The 17,685-nt window shown below is 44.4% G+C and overlaps 2 protein-coding genes across 3 annotated transcripts; both read left to right on the top strand.

Moving 5' to 3' along the window:
* Positions 1-945: 945 nt before the first annotated feature.
* On the top strand, positions 946-4,778 carry naa50 (N-alpha-acetyltransferase 50, NatE catalytic subunit). 2 transcript variants are annotated; one of them, XM_042510050.2, is made up of 5 exons: positions 946-1,157; positions 2,433-2,566; positions 2,849-2,968; positions 3,061-3,127; positions 3,320-4,778. In XM_042510050.2, the coding sequence occupies exons 1-5, from the start codon at positions 1,150-1,152 to the stop codon at positions 3,495-3,497; spliced, it is 507 nt and encodes a 168-aa protein (XP_042365984.1). In that variant the 5' UTR covers positions 946-1,149; the 3' UTR covers positions 3,498-4,778. The 2 variants fall into 2 exon arrangements, with proteins under 2 accessions (XP_042365984.1, XP_042365982.1); XM_042510048.2 differs by having other exon boundaries at positions 2,430-2,566.
* A 1,008-nt stretch (positions 4,779-5,786) lies between these two features.
* Positions 5,787-16,367, top strand: usf3 (upstream transcription factor family member 3). Its single transcript, XM_042510047.2, has 7 exons — positions 5,787-5,926; positions 6,442-6,566; positions 6,690-6,721; positions 7,296-7,378; positions 7,506-7,602; positions 7,835-12,795; positions 13,994-16,367. Exons 2-7 carry the CDS (start codon positions 6,523-6,525, stop codon positions 15,791-15,793), a joined length of 7,017 nt encoding a protein of 2,338 aa, XP_042365981.2. The 5' UTR covers positions 5,787-5,926; positions 6,442-6,522; the 3' UTR covers positions 15,794-16,367.
* The last annotated feature ends 1,318 nt before the right edge of the window (positions 16,368-17,685 follow it).

Below are 17,685 nucleotides of genomic sequence, written 5' to 3'. Positions count from 1 at the left end.
GGCGATGTTATAGCAAATAAATGTTTTCTATCAAAGAATAACATTTAATGGTACTCTCTTCAGTGGTCTGCCTCTGTATGTGAGGTGAGGTTTATGTTGTAATGTTTGTCATTTTGTTTTGGTGACAGTGTATCAAGAAGATATTTACTTTTTTTATTTCATGAAGAAAAACTGCAGAAACAGTTCCAAAAATTAAAGCAGTTGTAAATGCATAAATAATGGTTGCACACCGTGCCCAGAGTTCAGCCTTACAGGTAGTGCCTCCTCTAAGGACTAGTACCCCCCTCGTTTATAATTGGGGACTGTTCGTTATTTATGGAGGGGGGCGGGCAAAAAGGCGAAGACATGGGACTGATTTATGTTTTTTATTTGGCTTCGAAGAGGGGCATACAAATTTAAATGGTTGTATTTTGTATTTAAATTACTGCCATTTTGTTGAATGTTTTCTCAAAAACCACAAAAATTACAGCATTTATCACATAGCCAAAAACTATAACAACAGGACTTAATGTTGGGAGAAAAACAACTCGTAGACACATCATATATGACAAACACTTCGGTCAGAAAAAACATAACCATAATCAAAACATAGCAAAGTCTGATCCTACAATAGTCATATTTAATTAAAATCCTAGAGAGTGGGAATATATTGTTTGGGTTTAAATTTTAGCACTCTTGCATGTAAAGCACTTTGAGCTGCATTTTATATATGAAAATTGGTATACAAATAACGATTATTATTTAATGATCAATGAATTCAATGCCTTTTAAGACTTTTTAAGGATCCGCAGGGACCGTTTTATTATAATACATCTAAACACAGCTAACGTTGTGCTTGCAGGGCGCAGTAGACATCCTGACCATGGATATGTTACAGTGAAGCTCCTGACAGACTAAACTCAGGGCACCATGGTTGCTGCATAGATATGCAGCAGTGTCAGTGCGCATGCGGGGGTCAGGGTTGACAGTCTCCACACAGTCGTGGAAGGAGTGCGGCGGCTAAGCTAACTGCAACCACCGCAACTAGCTACATGTGGAGGGTAAAACGGGAGGCATCCCCGACCCTAACTCTGTCAAAATTCCTCCTCTTTACCCAAAACAACTCTAAAGTTCAGCCTCATCGAAAATAAAGGATAACATCCGTTTACAATGAAAGGGTGAGTGTAAGCTTTTGAGTCACGAATAAGTAGCTTAGCACGAGTAAAGTTTTTCATGTCTGTTTTTTTCTAAAAGGGGAGGCGGGGAGGAGACGGCGAGGCTAGCTATAGCTAGCTTGCTAAGCTACTTTTATTCAGGCGTGGGACAAAAAATAAAAAGGACATTGACTTAACCGAAACAGATCTGTCAAGGATATCCTCGTTAGCTTAAGCCGCTTGTCGATTCGTTCAGGTGGCGAACTAGCGAAGCTAACTAGCTAGCTGCTACTGGGAGCTGAGTCAGTAAACCTGCTTTAGCTAAGCTAAAGAGGCTGGATCACAGATTAATTTGTGTTCGCGTCAAAGATCGCCTAAACTTGAGTTGCAATAAGGTTGCCAAGTCGGTTAACTAAGTCACAAGACAAGTTTCTGTTACAGTAAGCCCATATTAATGTCAGTTACCGTGAAAACGTTACATCAACTTCAGAGTCCAGCTTGCTTAGTGTAACTTGTCAAAGTAATGCAGCCAGTGGTGCTCTACGTTGTAACACTTTTTGGCTACTTTTCTCAGATAAAGTGAGGCCAGTTAACACTGAACTATGTTAAAATGTTCAGATTGGATTTCAGAGACGTTACCGGTTTAAGTTTTGACGGATGCTGGCACTGTATATCTTGATGAGCAACACACGTGACCAACAGCTGTTTTTTTTTGGGATGTGTAGTCTAAAAATACCTCAGTGAACCTTTCAACCATACAAGCAGGAGAGCTGTGTTTGGGTCAGTTACCAGGACACTATAACACACACATATCTATAAAAAATAATAGTTACAGGTATTTTATTTTATTTTTTGTTTTGTTGAAAATGAGATTTATGTGGATTGTGTCTGGTACTAGGCAATACTGTGTGGCATACCATTGTGCTGTGTGACATTTATGTCAGTAATGCAGCTTTCAGTTCATCTGGATTGGCTGTCATTTGATTTTACTGCAGAGATTTATTGTACTGCTTTACAATGATACAAAGGAATAGTTATTTTGCTGATAATTTTCTCAAAATAAATTAATTAATCTGCAACATGACAATGTTCAGAGGTTTGTTTGATAAAAATACTTAACTGTAATAATCTTTTTGCGTTTCAGGTTTAGTATTCATTCTGTTTAGTGGATAAAGGGGGGAAAAAAAGCTACTCAACAGTTAGATACCAAAGTTACTAATTGCATTTGGGGCAAATTATACTGTATTAAAAAGTGTACCAGTTGTCAGCCATTTGACCGTTTTGCTCTTGTTCCAGTAGCCGGATCGAGCTGGGGGATGTTACGCCCCACAACATTAAGCAGCTGAAACGCCTGAACCAGTTCATCTTCCCTGTCAGCTACAACGACAAGTTTTACAAAGATGTACTGGAAGTTGGAGAGCTTGCAAAGCTAGGTAAGAAACATCAGTCATGTAACATACTCCCAGATAACTTACTTTTTTGTATTTAAAAAAGCATGACAGTACTGCATTTCTGGTGACGGTGAAATGTAAGAAGCAGAAATCACTGGCAGGATTCAGTCCTTGGTCAGTGACAACACAAATTACTTTGTCATGAAAACCTTAACATTTCTCTGCCCTCTGCAGTTTAGCAATCATTGCTCCTGAGGTTAGAAGAAAAGAAGGATTCCCTGTCTGCTGGTGATGTTACAATCTCCCCTCTTCTTTGTCTTGCAGCATACTTCAATGACATTGCAGTGGGTGCTGTGTGCTGCAGAGTGGACCACTCTCAGAACCAGAAGAGACTGTACATCATGACGCTCGGCTGTCTAGCACCCTACCGTAGACTTGGCATTGGTAAGGAGCTCGGCATCTCTAGACAACGCTGGAGTGCACCTTATGAGCTTGTGTTTTGTTTTTTGAAACTTTGCCTTTGTCTTTTTCTCCAGGTACAAAGATGCTGAATCACGTGCTAAACATCTGTGAGAAGGATGGCACTTTTGACAACATTTACCTGTGAGTGTCCGATTGCAGAAGCTGCACGAGGAGATGTCGTTGCTGCTTTAGTTGATTCTGCAAAAAAAAATAAAAACATTAAAAGCATATTTTCAGTGTAAATTAATGAAATCTTTTTTTTTTTCACTGACAATGGTCATAACTGATTCTTATGAACTGTTCTAACAACATTTCTCCTTTCCCTCTCCACAGTCATGTGCAGATCAGCAATGAGTCAGCCATTCACTTTTACCAGAAGTTTGGCTTTGAGATCATCGAAACAAAAAAGAATTACTACAAGAGGATAGAGCCCGCAGATGCCCATGTGTTGCAGAAGAGTCTGCGCAGCCCATGTGCGCCGCCCAGCGGAGAGCTTCAGAAGGCAGAGTAGGGACACAGTGTTTGGAAAGAGCACAGATGTGCCCGTCTCCACAGAAACAGAACTGTGACAAATGCCCCAGGGTCGACACATTCAACACTTTCTTCAAAGGACGCTAAAAGAGAAAACAAATTTAATGTACAAAAAATGCTGCATTTATTTTGCAAAGGGGCCCCCTTTGATTTTTTTTTGCATATTTTATCGCTCCCTTTTCCTCATACAGATAATTGAACATGACAAAAAGCTTATTATCCAAAAGTGCTCCTATCGATGATGTTGCCAACTTCAGACAGTTTTAGACTTGGTGAAGGGGGAGGGTGTGGTGTTTGCAAAACATGCTGTTTGTGTTTGAGTTGTTTTATGCGGTTACAAAGCTAATGGGGACATATCTACACTGTCGAGCGAACGAAAACAGTTGGTTTGAAGCTGTAAAAATGTTAAAACGGACACTCACGAGTCCCAGCTGGTCAGCTTGGAGTGATGCTTTGAGTACGTGGAACAGTCGCAACTCTATTCCCACACCACCCGAACCCTGGGATTTATGGGGAATGAGTCTGACCAGTTTGCAGATATGTCATGTCCAGAGGGGGAATGTATCCTCTCTGTTCGGGCGTAAAGAAGGCTGAACGGTTTTGAGGTGGTGGGAAGACGCAGGCACCACTCATAATTTCTGAATAACTTTATTTTCTAGCCTGTTAATTTAATTCCCCTTCAACTGTTATTTTTATTTTTTACATTAAAATGGCAAATGGTTCAGAGGTTCTCCTGGGTTTACTATTAAGGGTGATAACATTAAAGAACGAGAGAAACAAAATATTGAATGTGTTTCTGAGAAGGGCACTCCACATGCTCTTGTGGGGGATGTTAAAATAACAGATTGGCTGTTTGGGATTGGATTTGGGCATTATTTTCAGTAATATAATGAAGGTGTGTGAGGATGCATGTCTCTAAACACATGGATGTGTTTGGAGACATCTTACCTTAAACATCTTTGGCACCTTATGTAGCCACCTTTCAGATTTGGTCTTCTCAAACTACCTGTCTCAGTCAGCTTCTGTTACACACACCATGAGGGTTTGAAGCTCAGCTGATAGTTTGGAAGTTTTGGTTTGGTCTCTTGAACAGTGTTTTACCCAGAGGAAGCTCTGTCCCCTCTGCATGCAAGGAGAGATGTGTCCTCTCCACTGTAGTATAAGCATGTTTTTCCTTTCTTTGAAGAATTTTATCTTTTCTGGAGCTCTATATTGTAAGACTTTTTAACGTCTAAATAAAGGAATTACTATTTGCAGTAAATGTGTTGCCAACTGTCTTATTCGTTTTCATAAATAGTGAATTATAAGCACATTATTATGGTCAAAATTTACTGTAAAACCATTTACTACTTTAATACTAGCACAGCAACTAAACTTTTTTTTAATAATGTGAACAGTTTGGAAACAGTACATTTAGTGGTCAATACAAAAATGTATATATGAAAATAATGACAAGTAGGCACAAAAATATAAAATATAATAGATAAGGGGTTTGCCTAATTTGTTATATAATAAAGCTTTAAGGCTTGCATTAATTAATAGTTATGGTAAGTTTTAATACATAATTTTAAGTTTGATATTGTTTTAAGATATGTTTTATAGATAGGATTTTTTGATTATATATACTTTTTGAAAGTGGTATACAAAAGCAGTTTCCTTAAAAATAGAATAAAATGTATGAATAATTTAGCCAAAAATTATGCACAAACTAATTATTTATATAATAAAAATAAAGTAGTAAAATAAAAGTTACTATACATAATAAAGCAAGATAAAGCAAATAATTATTTGTATAAATAAAATAAAATATTTATATATAATAAAGCGGTAAGATTTGCATAAATTAACAAAATTTTAAGTTTGATATTGTTTAAAGATATGTGTGTAGATCTTTTTTTTTATTTCTTTTGATAGTGGTATATGAGGGCAATTTCTTGAAACATTTACAGATGTAAAATTTAGCTAAAAAGAATGAGCATATTAATTATATACTGTTCATTCTTGGCGAAATTTTGATTATTGAGTATTTTAACTCAGGTTCTTTGACTGAAATATTCTCGCCAAAATGTCTTTGGAGATCTGACTAAAAATCAGCCAAGAAGATAGTCACATGTACACATTTTAAAAACATGTATATAGGATACAGAGGGTGCATACAGCATATATAGGTGCATTTGTTGTTCACCCGTCCCGATGCCCTTTTACACGTCCTGATTGGCCCAAACCTCTAAAGTCTGGAATACTATTGGCTGTCGGCTTCCCCAGAGCCCTCCCCTTTCTGCACCAGGCTAGGTGTATCTAGATTGTTTTGAGAAATGAGTTGAGTTTAATGCTCTGCTAGCTAACAGTTAGCCTCCAATCTCAAAGTACTCGCAGCGGCAGACAGTCTCCAAAATGCCGAGGCAACAGGTTAGTGAAAGCTACCACCCATTAGCAGCATTTTATCACACGGGCGGCGAATAAATCCGCCGTTAATTTGCTCAATAATTATGTCGGTAACGGTAAGGTGAGCTAGCTGTTAGCTAGCTGGCTAACAGAAAGCTAGCTGGATAGGTATTTGGTCAGGTTGCTAGTTTCTTGCTGATTAAGTGATCGGATAATAATTGATCATCGCTTGCTGTCAACAACGTAAACGAGGAGTCACAACTGTGTGTGTATTACGCTACACATGCTGTTATTATGTTGTAATGATTAGGTAAATGACTTAGATTAGCTGTAAAGCTAGGTTCATCAACACCAGTTTATTAGCATCTAGTAGTTGTATTAGAGAGGTCTCAGATGTCTACTGCCTTACCAAATTATATGACAACATTTCTGCTGGATAATTTAATTTGATTGGTTATTTGTGGTCTTATACAGTTGTCTGGTTTAATCTTTCTCCTTTAAAATTGATATTTAATCCGGATGTTTTATTTTCATTGCAGGATTGGCACGATAAGGATTTAGGGTCCAGCTGTTAAATGTGTTGACTGGTGCCTTATCATACAGGCAACTTTTAGGACATTATGCCAGAGATGACTGAAACTCAGACACCTGGTCGTAAACCCAAGTAAGGATGTTTGAGATATCTGCTCTGTATTGTTGTTTTAACCTAAGCATAATATTTCAGGCATTTTGATAGTGTCCATAGTTGTTATAAAAACTGTTTTTTGTTTGTTTGGTTTTTTTGCAGAAAGAAGAAAAACAAAGAATCTCACAATGCAGGTGAAATATTCTCTCCTGTTATGCTTCTGTTCAAATATTACTACTTAGCAAACGTGCTATATATTCATTAGGGCTGTACCCAACTCAGAATTATATCAGTCAAATGGGATTTGGCAGTTAAATATGGTTATCCAATGATTTATTTTTTCCATATATTGTAAACAAGCTGTGTTAAAAACAGAATCGAAAATGTGCAACATTTTTTTCCCAAACTAGATATCGAACTCAAGCCAAAGTCTGACATGTTAAGTTGCTGTGAGCTGTAGATTAAGCACTTCTAAGCAGAAGAAATCCTTTCTCTCCTCTGTGCCACTACCTACTCATCTGAAGCTCCCTGTACCAAAGAGCAGTGTGAAAGTCACTCACTTCGCAGCTAAATCTGGGGACCAAAACATCAAAGAAATATACACAGCATAGCACACTGACTGGCAAAAAAACAACAACAAAAAAAGCGTCAACTCCGACTGATTACTTGAATATCTGACTTTAAAGTGGCAGCCCTAATATTTATTGTGAAAGGATTCTTTTCACTAAATGCAACTGGACACTAAAGTTTACTCTCTTCTCTGTGTAGTTGAGAGACACAGGAAAGAGAAGATTAATGCTGGGATTAACCGCATTGGTAATCTTCTGCCCTGTTCCCAGGCACTTAAACAGGTAAGAGACAAGCTGGCATTACTGTTTGGCCTTGTCACTAACATGTTATGGTCAAGTTAATGACTGTACAAGCTACATAAATGCTGTGTGGCATGTTTGAAACCTTAATCTGTACCTTCATCTATAGAGTAAGAACATGATCTTGGACCAGGCCTTTCGCTACATCACTGAGCTGAAGAAACAAAATGATACATTGCTTCTGGAAGGAGGAGATAAAGTCCAAGGTGAAGTTTTAACAGTACACATACAGAAAGTGTGACTGAACAGTACAGCTGGGATACTCAACTTGCTTGGGGGCCACTTTTGCGAAATGCACCCAGCACTCTTTCGGGGGTCAGATTTTGCCCACAGGCTGCAAATTGAGTATGACTGCAGCACAGTACTGTACTTTGAATCTTTAACATATGACACATAAGTACAGTTGATTGATTATATGTTTGCTCGATCTCTGTGCAGCGGAGGAGATTCGTCGGCTGCGGCGTCAGATGGAGGAGTTGAGGAGGGAGAGCGCTCACTACATTGAGCTCCTCAAAGCCCATGATATTAATATCCTAGAGGACCCCACAATTCACTGGAAGGGCAAACAGCGTTGTGCCAAGGTGGCAAAGGTGACCCCTACTCACCAACTCCCAAAGGGGATCATCGTCTATTCCAACGGCAATGTGATGTGCCCAGCAGGGAAGGAGACGAGCCCAGCGAAACAGCCCTCTGAAACAATAATTCTTCAGCCACCTTCTGAGGTCAGTGCCAGGTTGAGGGTTAATGGAGCCGTGCTGCAAGTTAATACCTCGTCCTCCACCCCTGCTCTTCTCCCTGGTTCGACCGCCACACCCATCCAATCTACACCAGGCCTGAGAATGATAGAGCAGTGTGTGGTCGAGACACCGGCTGCAGCCCCCACTCTGCCACCCTCTGTGTCTTACATCACCCTGCAGATCCCTGCTGCCACCGCAGCCCTGCCCCAACAACCACAACCTGCCGCTCCAGCCCCAACCCTCACCATAGCAGCCACACCAGCCTCACAGCTTCTGACTGAAAGCCCCGCTCAGCCTAATCTCACTACGCTTACCCAAGCTATAAACACATCCAGAGCAGCAGCCTCAGAGGTTTGCTCTTGGGTCACACAGGACACTGCCATGAGGACTATAAGTTACACTGCTATTCCCAATAGCCAAACCCTTCTTAGAGCTGGGGCGGCAGGCAGCACACAGACAACCTGGACAACGCTGCAGATGGCAGGAAACACAGTGCAGCCAGTCTGCCAGAGTCTTCCCACCCCAGAGGTCATCAACACCACCCAGGCTGTCCAGCAGGTCACTGTGTGTCCAATGGGCAACAAACCTTCTGTTCAGCCCATTCAAATACAGATGCAACCACACGTGCCTGTACAGCAAGCACCCATTACAGCCCACATTCAAGCGCAGCCCTTTCAGAGACAGCCCCAGCTACGGCCAGCGATCCTGAACCAGGCACAGCCTCAGAGTGTTCTGGCTCCCCAGCCACAGTGTGCAGTTCTCTCCCAGTCAGCCATAGTGCCCCAGCCAGGTGTGGTGGCCCATCCTGCTGTCGTGTCATCACAGCCCCAGCCTGCTGTACTTCAGCCAGCATCATTGGTTCCCCATCCTTCAACCGCCCTCATACCTCAGCCTCAGCCCATCTCTCAGCCAGCCCTGGTGCCCCAGCCACAGGCCACTGTGCTGCCCCTCCTTCAGACCATGCAGGTGCTGCAGGTCAACCCAACTGGAGGGACAGTCGCAGCAGTGACAGCACCACAGAACACTAACAACCCAAGTGTGGTCATCCTGCAGCAGGCAGGTTCTTGCCCAACCCAGTCAGTCGTAAGGGAGGAAATACCCAATCAGACACCGTGTCAGCATATTGTAATTATCCAAGCACCCAATCAGGTTGCTCCTGCCCCTCAAAATCCTCAGGTTGGCATGGTGCCTGCTGCTGTGCCTACTGCAGTACCTGTTGTGTCCACTCAAATACCCACAACCAGCTGTTCAACATCTGCCACTTCCCTACAGAGTGTTGGAGGAAAGCAACTGGTGCACATTCTCCCACGCCCTGTTCAGCCTCAAATTAACCATCCCGTTCAGGTCACACAGGCTTCCTCTTCCCCACCGGTTCCCCCAACCCCACAGACTATCACTGTGAACGGTCAGGTGTTTGCCTTGCAGCCCATGAAGACGTCTGACAAATCCAGCTCCCAGGCCGGCCAGAGTACACTCCAGCTGGTCCAGCCCACCACCACTGAGGAACCAACTACTAATGTGGCCCTCAACAGTTTAGGTGCACTCAGCAGTCTCAATCAGAGCATCTCTCAGGGCCTTCCACTCACTATTTCTAGTCAGAACATTATTCAGCCTCCAGCTGCTCCATCATCAGTAGTCCAGCAGAAGCAGCCACCTGCTCCACCATCCATCCCTGGAACTGCACTTGCTCTACCTGCCCGGCAGCTACAGGTCCCTGGTTTGAACCCAGTCAAATCAGGCCCGGTGGTTAATGCCTCTAAGCCTCCAGGAAAAAGGCTTCGCACACCTTTGAATATAAAGAGGGCAACAGCTAAAAGGGCTAAACCAGTCAAGAAAAAGGAGCTCAGTCAGGCTCCGCCTGCTGCTGCTGTTTATGCCAAACCTGTGGTTGCTGCAGGAGAAATACAGACAGGTCAAGTTTCAGTAACTCAAGTTTTACAGTCCCCGGCAATGAAAGTCACAGAAATTCCCCCCACTTGTACCACAGTTGTTACAACTACAGATTGTAGTGAAGCTGTAGGGAATGTCACCTCTTCACAAAACACTCAATTAATGATTGTGTGTAGTTCATCAAGTGAGTCAACTGTACTTAGTCAATCTCATTCACAGAGCAAAATCTCTGTCAGTGCAACTCAAACAGATGTTGTATTCAGTCACACTAACACTGGTGGTGTGGCAACTGCAGTTACAACTGTCAGTGCCACATCGGTCAAGCCAACAGTTAGTGCAGCTGTGTCCACTGAGAGTAAACCAGCTGTAGCTTCTGGCAACAACTCAACTGTAACCAAACTCTCAGTTCCAGAGGTTAAACAACCGACCACCAGTTCAGCAACTAGCACAACACAAAGTAAGTCAGCTGCCACCACGGCTGTTTCTAAACCAAGCAAACCTGTGGTCAGTTCTGCAGGCACTACTGAGACTCTGTCCACCACCATTTCTACTGCATGTCTGACTCCAGCGTGCACCAGCAGTATCCCAACAACTGCACCAGTATCTTTAAATCAGGCTACCCAACCAACTTCAGTATGTCGTGCACTGGTATCTAACACCCAAGATCCTCTGCCCTGTAGTAAACCTCAGTCTCAGCCCACAACTTCACCCTTGGTAACCACAACTGCAGCACTCACATTACCTGTGTCAACATTTTCTGCAGCTCACAGCTCTGTTACAACCCCTACGACAAGTTCAGAGTTTAGGAAAAGGGTCACGACCAATAAAGCATCAACGCAGCAGCCGGATGTGAATATGCCCAACCCCGCCCCCTGCCATCCTGCTGAAGTCAAACCACCCCAGCCTCCAAGAAGAGACAGGGAGGCTCAGGTAGACGGACACTCCACAGCAGCAGAGAAAGATGGCATGGTGGCTGCAACTTCTGGTGCCCCCTCTAGAAAGGATTTTGCTCTGTCACAACAGGTATACACCAACCTCGACGATCAAACTATAGAACACCCGATGACATCTAGCAGACAGACAGATTCTCCCATGGCTTCAGGGGCCGGGGGAGGCAGAGGGTTCTCCGTGGCATCCATGCTTCCTCAGGGCCACACTATTAGTGCGTCATCTGGCTCCTTTGGAACATTTACATTCACCTCTGAGCAGGCAGAAATGCTGGCGTTGGCCATGCTAGAACAGGACAGTCCAGGAAGGCGGAGTGGAGGCTGCTCTGGAAACAGTGCTTCAACAAACCCAACCGCAGCCACATGGGAGCCTCCGAAAACCCCAGCAGTGTCTAGCAGTAAAGACAGGGGCTCAACTGGACAGCAGGTAAAAGTGACTAAACCCATGGACACAGTAACCGGTAAACCTGCTGCCCCTGTCAGAGCTCAGGCTGGGGAGGCGCCCAATGGAAGCAGACATCCACAAAACATCTCATACTCCCAGTCTCAGCCTCTCCCCCAGGTCCAGTCTCAGAGCTCATCCCAGAGCGGCACTAGCCTCAGTGTAAACAACCTGATCAGGCCCAGCTCCATTCAGCAACCCTATCCTGGCTCTCCCAGTCTTGCTGGCCAACAGGTCTCAGTCCCCTCACCTGTAGGGACTTCAGCCCACATATCCCAACCCTCAAACAACACCCTCTCACCCTGCCCAGGTGCAGCCCAACTAAATGAGTACACCCCCTTAAAGACTGCATTAATGAGGGCTCAGGCTGGACTTGGTGGTAGTGAGCGACAAGTTAAGATCATCTCCAAGCGGCAGGCCCAGGAGGAGGTGATGCTAAACACTGGAAAACGTCCCAAGCCTTGCCCTCCTTCAGCTACCACTGTTAGCCACATGGACGTGAAAGCACCAGACCACAGCCAGATGATGGTGGGACAGCTGCCCCCCACGTCCTCAGCTGTCATGACAAGGATTAATTCAGAGAGCGGAGGCCCCCTCTTCTCCACAAACTCTTTCATGAGCCCCGTAGTTCGGCCCACGGATGGCCACTGCCCTCCTCAAGGACCCCCTGAGCAAAACCAACCAGGTGTGCTTCACCTGCCGCAGGGTCATCCACAGCATGCTGCGACCCAGCCTGGCCAGCACCTGGGAGGAAACCTCTACATGAAGCAGCAGCAAGAGCAACAGAGACATCATCTGTATCATCTGCAGCACCACCTGACGCAGCCTGACGCCGCACAGCGCCACTCACTACACCAGAGGGCGCTTCAGCAGCAGGAGCAGCAGCAGCATGTGCAGAAGAAACGGGGACTTGTCAGAGGCAGTCAAAGTGGTTCACCTGCTGGCTTGCAACAGAAGCAGCACCATTTGGAGAAATCTGGAGTTCAGCAGCAGCACTCACATCAACAACAACAACAACAGACGCAGCATCAGCAGCACGCACAGCCGCCGCAGCAGTCACAGCAGCATCAACAGTCACACCAACAATCACAACAGCATCAACAGCCAACACAACACCAACAGTCACATCCACAACAGCACCAACAGCAAACGCATCAACAGCAGCCACAGACACAACATCAACAACACCAACAGCAGCAGCAGTTACAGCAGCAGCAGCAGAGCTCCCACTCCAGACACCAGCAGCATCTACAGCAGCAGATCCAACAGCAGCAGCAGCAGCAGCAGCAGCACTTTAGACACCAGGAGAAGAGCTGTGAGGCCCAGGCAGCAGGATCTAGGGCCCACCACAGCAGCCACCTGGCCCAGCAGGAGCACCTCAAGGTTAGTGTCACATGGTAGATAAAGACAGTGAGATTTAAAGGGTAGATCCATCTATAATGCTTTCCATGTTTTTCACATGGAAGCCCCCACTGAGCCATTAGCATAAAGCAATATCAGTCAATATCAGTTTAAGTTTATGCCATATTTAGAATTTTTTTTCTTCACTGTGGTCTCAGACAGCCTTTTCAGGTGGGGGAACTTCACATCCATCACATTGCCTACTTTAAAGCCACCAGACTTCATTGATAGTTTTACATTATACACATGGAAGTTGCTGGTCTACTCTATGCTTCAGTCAGTTTGTTTGTTTGTGTTACTGTATCATTTTCAGAAATGAACTAACATGACATCTATAGTGGTATGTTGGTTTAACTGTAGCAACGTGCATCATGTAGAAATGTATGTCAGGTCACATGGGATGAAGTTTATAGAAGGGCTTGGGAACATCGCCTTTTGATGCTAAACATACACATTTTTGGATTTGAAGAGATGAGGTTACTGGAAAGCTACACATGATATAATGATATAAAAACCTCAAAAAAATAATGGAGTCACCCTTTAATAATACTGGAAACTAAGTAAAAGTGATCTTGTCTCTGTATCTTCATTTGACTGGTATTTTTAATGCTAAAATTATTTGTTGATAAATTTGGTCAACAAGTAAACGTGCAGGCAACTAATCAAAGCAAAGTTCCCAATGGATTTTCATTTTTTCATAAATAATCACGACCTCATGTGAGATTTCTTTTTGTGCAATCAAACTGGTTTAAAAAGTTAAAACTGGTATGCTGGTATTTTGTGGGACTGGTTGGTAAATCTTTCCAGCGTTCCTCGTACAAAGGACTAGTTTTAGCAGACCACTGCAGCAGATAACATTTGCACTGTCACAGCAAAAAGAATCCTAAAAAAAACACAAAATGCTTGCTTAGGAGTTTTTTTCTGTTCTGGGCTTTGCAGTTAAAAAGCAGCCCTCCCCACATAGTCACAGTTAAAACAAAGGATTGAAAATGTAAGATTGTAATTTCACCTGAAATGCAATTATTAAAAATTGCCATTAAATATGTTTAAATCATATCTTGTTGATCTATAAATGTCAACAGTTATCTAACAATGTGAACAGTCAAGTAAAATTGTTGATATTGAATAATTAATAAGACTGCAGTTTGAAAATAACATTTAAACTTATTCTCTCCCTCAGCCTGGACAAGATCATAGTGCTATGCAGAGGATGATGAGCACTCGGACTCTGGAGCAGCAGCTCATCCCTCCTCCCAGCAACCCTGTGTCCCGCTCGTCTGACCTGGCCTGCGCTCCGACACGGCAGGAACGCCACCGTGTTTCCAGCTACTCCGCAGAAGCACTCATCGGTAAAAGTTCCACCAGCGGTGAACAGCAACAGCGCATGGGTCTCCACCTTCAGCCTGGCCGTGGTGCCACACAGGAGCAGCCAGACCTTCGCGGTTACTTGGACACATCACGCGGGAAGGCCAACATCGCACACAACCCACAGAACCGCCTGCCCTCTGACCATCCAGGACCCGCTGATGTTCAGCGGGTCTCAGAGTGTCCACCATTCAAGGCCATGGGGGGAGGAGCCCATCAGCTTGGTGGTTTTGAGGCTCAGGTTTCTCGTGGGAGTGACATGGCCCCGAAGTCAGTGCCGTCTTCCCAGAGGGGCCCGCAGGGACAACAGCAGGGCGGGTTTAGGATGGGTGTCGGCCCTCCAGCGGACGGTAGGAACCGCTACAGTGCAGCTCATCCCGGCTCACAGGGAGTACAGGTCGGCCTCCCGCGGGAGCAGGAAGGTTGTCACCAGAGTTTCATGCAAAGCCTCCTCTCCCCTCACCTGCCTGAGCAGAGCAACCACCAGCGAGCAGTGCAGTGCTGTCCCCCAGTCAGCATGGAGTACAGCTGCGTGCCGGGAAGCTCTTCAGGAGACATACAGGCCAAGGCGTCCAGCCCCAGTGTGCCCCAGACACAGAAGGCTCCAGCGATGCGGCTCGGAGAGGGCAACAAGGGCCACATTTCTCAGGTCAGCAGTAATATGCATGGAGGCCCAGGTGTGCGTGCAGGTCTCCCCCACCCTCCAACCCCACACAGCAGCTCTGAGCCCGGCCGCTCCTCAGCCCCTTCCAGACCTCCTACTGCAGTGAGCCAGCACTCTCGCCACATCGCCAGAGACACTCAGCCCACCAAACTGAGACCTGGTGACCGGCCTCGATCAGGAGCTCTGAGACAGAGCAACCCCTTTGAGCCTGAGGGCCACCTGCCTCTGCCGTCAGGAGGAGGCATGCTGCTGAGCAGACCGCAGTCTGGAGGAGAGGCCCGACGCAGCACTATCGTTCGCTTTATGGCAGATAGTGCTCAGGTTCCGAGCGACAACAATCTGGTTCCTGACCAACACCTGACACAGAACTTTGGTTTCCCCTTTATTCCAGAGGGAGGGATGAATCCTCCACCTCCCATCAATGCGAACTCCACATTCATCCCTCCTGTCAGCCAGCCCAACGCCTCCCGCACGCCGTCCCTTCTGCCTGTGGAGCCCCAGAACACTTTATCCTCCTTCTACACTTCTTATTCTCCAGCTGCTCACCCGAGCCTCCCCAGCGATGTCACCCTCCAGTACTTATCCAACCAAATGTTTACCAGCCCGAGTGCCGACAAGGGCAGCGCTCCTCCGCTCAATAACCGCTTTGGCTCTATCCTCTCCCCACCTCGCCCTGTCGGTTTTGGCCAGCCCAGCTTCCCCTTGCTTCCAGATATGCCCCCCATGCCCATTGCCAACTCATCTGGAATCACCCCTCACATATCCAACTTCAGCCTCACCTCGTTGTTCCCTGAGATCGCCACAGGCATGCCCACCGACGGTTCGGCCATGCCGATGTCTCCCCTGCTGTCTCTCTCCAACACGTCGGCTGCCGACTCTGGTAAGCAGCCCAATCGTCCTGCCCACAACATCAGCCACATTCTGGGCCACGATGGCAGCTCAGCCGTGTGAGGAGACGTCCTGCTGCATTGTGATGAACTGGGGTTCTGAAATGATGAGATTTATTTTCTATTAGGGTTATGTTGCTCTTTTAACTGTTCGAGTTCAGAAAGTGGTGAAGCACCTGAAAAAACGGTTTCTAGGTTGAAATGACACCACGTCTGTCTGATTGTTTACACGTTCACAGTTTCAATCTCAAATTTGTTCCGTTCGGCATACTTGTGATGTCAAAGTTATAATTTGTAATATTTCAGAAAACTTTTGATTTTAAGGGCGCAGGAAAATATGATTCCTTAAAACTCTTCATTTGAAATGTTGGTAAAACCGACTGTTTGGTAGTAAAACAAAATCAAATTTAGGTTTAGAACATTAATTGATGTTTTCTGGATCATTAAGAAACCTTCTGCACAGTTACCTACCAATGTAATTTACTAACTTATCAGGTTCTACTGTACAGAATCATTTTTTCCAAGAGCTATTTTGTAAATACCAATGTTTCATATCAGAATTGTTAGATTATGTATGTATTTGTAAATACAAAATTGATTAATAAAGTTTATAAGGAGACATTTGTATTTGCTGCCAACTGAAGAATTGTGTGTTTCTTGCTCCACTAGATGGCACTTGAACTCAGTCACTATTTTTTGTTTTTTTCCTTAGCTGCAGGGTTGTTGTTTTTTTTTTTTCAGAATCCAGCAGTGGGAGAAACAATGAAAATTAGCGGTGGTAGTGGTGGGTTTATTCCAACAAGAGTGGATTTAAAACTAAATCGCCACATCTGTAGAAGTAAATTGCAGAGCAAATTGTTTTTACTGTAAAACAAAGCAAAACAGAAAAACTAGAATTGCCGCCTTGTGGTTGTATGCCTCCATGAAGCAGTCAAGTTGCAGTTACAGTTTACATCCACGTCTGTGAAAACACGAATGCTTCACACACATCTTCCCCTCTAAGAAGAGCACTCAAGATTAATGTCAACGAATCAGTATCTGATTAAAACAGTGTGTTTTTGCAGAACACTACAATATCACAGTGATGTCGACCTTTACCATTTTGGATATAAAATGTCATGACTTTATCACCTTCCTATTAGACATTTGTGTGAAATTTTGTATAAGAGTTGTGGCCAAAAACATGTCTTGTGAGGTTACAGTGACCTTTGACCTCCAAATTCTAATCAGTTCATTCTTGAGCCCAACAAATTTCAGAAATTTCCTCGAGGCCGTCACTTACAAACATAAGACAAACGCAAGGTCATGGTGACCTTGACCTTTGACCACCAAAATCAAATCAGTTTATCATTGAGTCCAAGTGAGCATTTATGCCAAATTTGAAAACAATTGAAAGGTGCTTTTGAGACTATCACGGGTATAAGACAGACGAGGTCATGGTTAACTCGACTTTTAACCACCAAAATAGAATCAGTACAGTCCAAGTGGACGTTTGTGCCAAATTTGAAGAAATTCCCTCAAGACGCTCTTTAGAAATCGCTGGCATGGAGGCATAATGCAAAATCTCAGACAGGGAGTGCTGCTGTACTGAATATCACGGCTGTGATTCGCTCATAGGCATGAGGTTGCAGGTCAATCGCTATTTGTAAACTAACAATAAAAAGCCCCAACGAGTTGTGATTTGTTTATTTGAAGGGTTAATTCACATTTTTTGAAGTGGGGTTGTATAAGGTACTTCCAACAGGGAACTTAAGGTGTCATATCAGCCATTTTTACAGTGTAATTGTGTGAATTTGGCATTTCGACAATCTATTTCAAATTCACCAAAGTTGCAAAACAACACAAACTAACAGATCTAGGCAGCGTTAGACCAGCAGCTCCAGGTGTTCAGCAAGTCAAAATTACTGTTTTTGTCAGTGGAGTCTGGCGGCTTTAACAAGAGCATACATGTGAAAC

Source organism: Plectropomus leopardus, chromosome 21 (genome assembly GCF_026936395.1).
Source record: "Plectropomus leopardus strain MGB_pleo_1.0 chromosome 21, ASM2693639v1, whole genome shotgun sequence".
NCBI classification, from domain to species: domain Eukaryota; kingdom Metazoa; phylum Chordata; class Actinopteri; order Perciformes; family Serranidae; genus Plectropomus; species Plectropomus leopardus.
The sequence above is the reverse complement of the archived record's forward strand: the minus strand, read 5'-3'. Positions and strand labels throughout refer to the sequence as shown.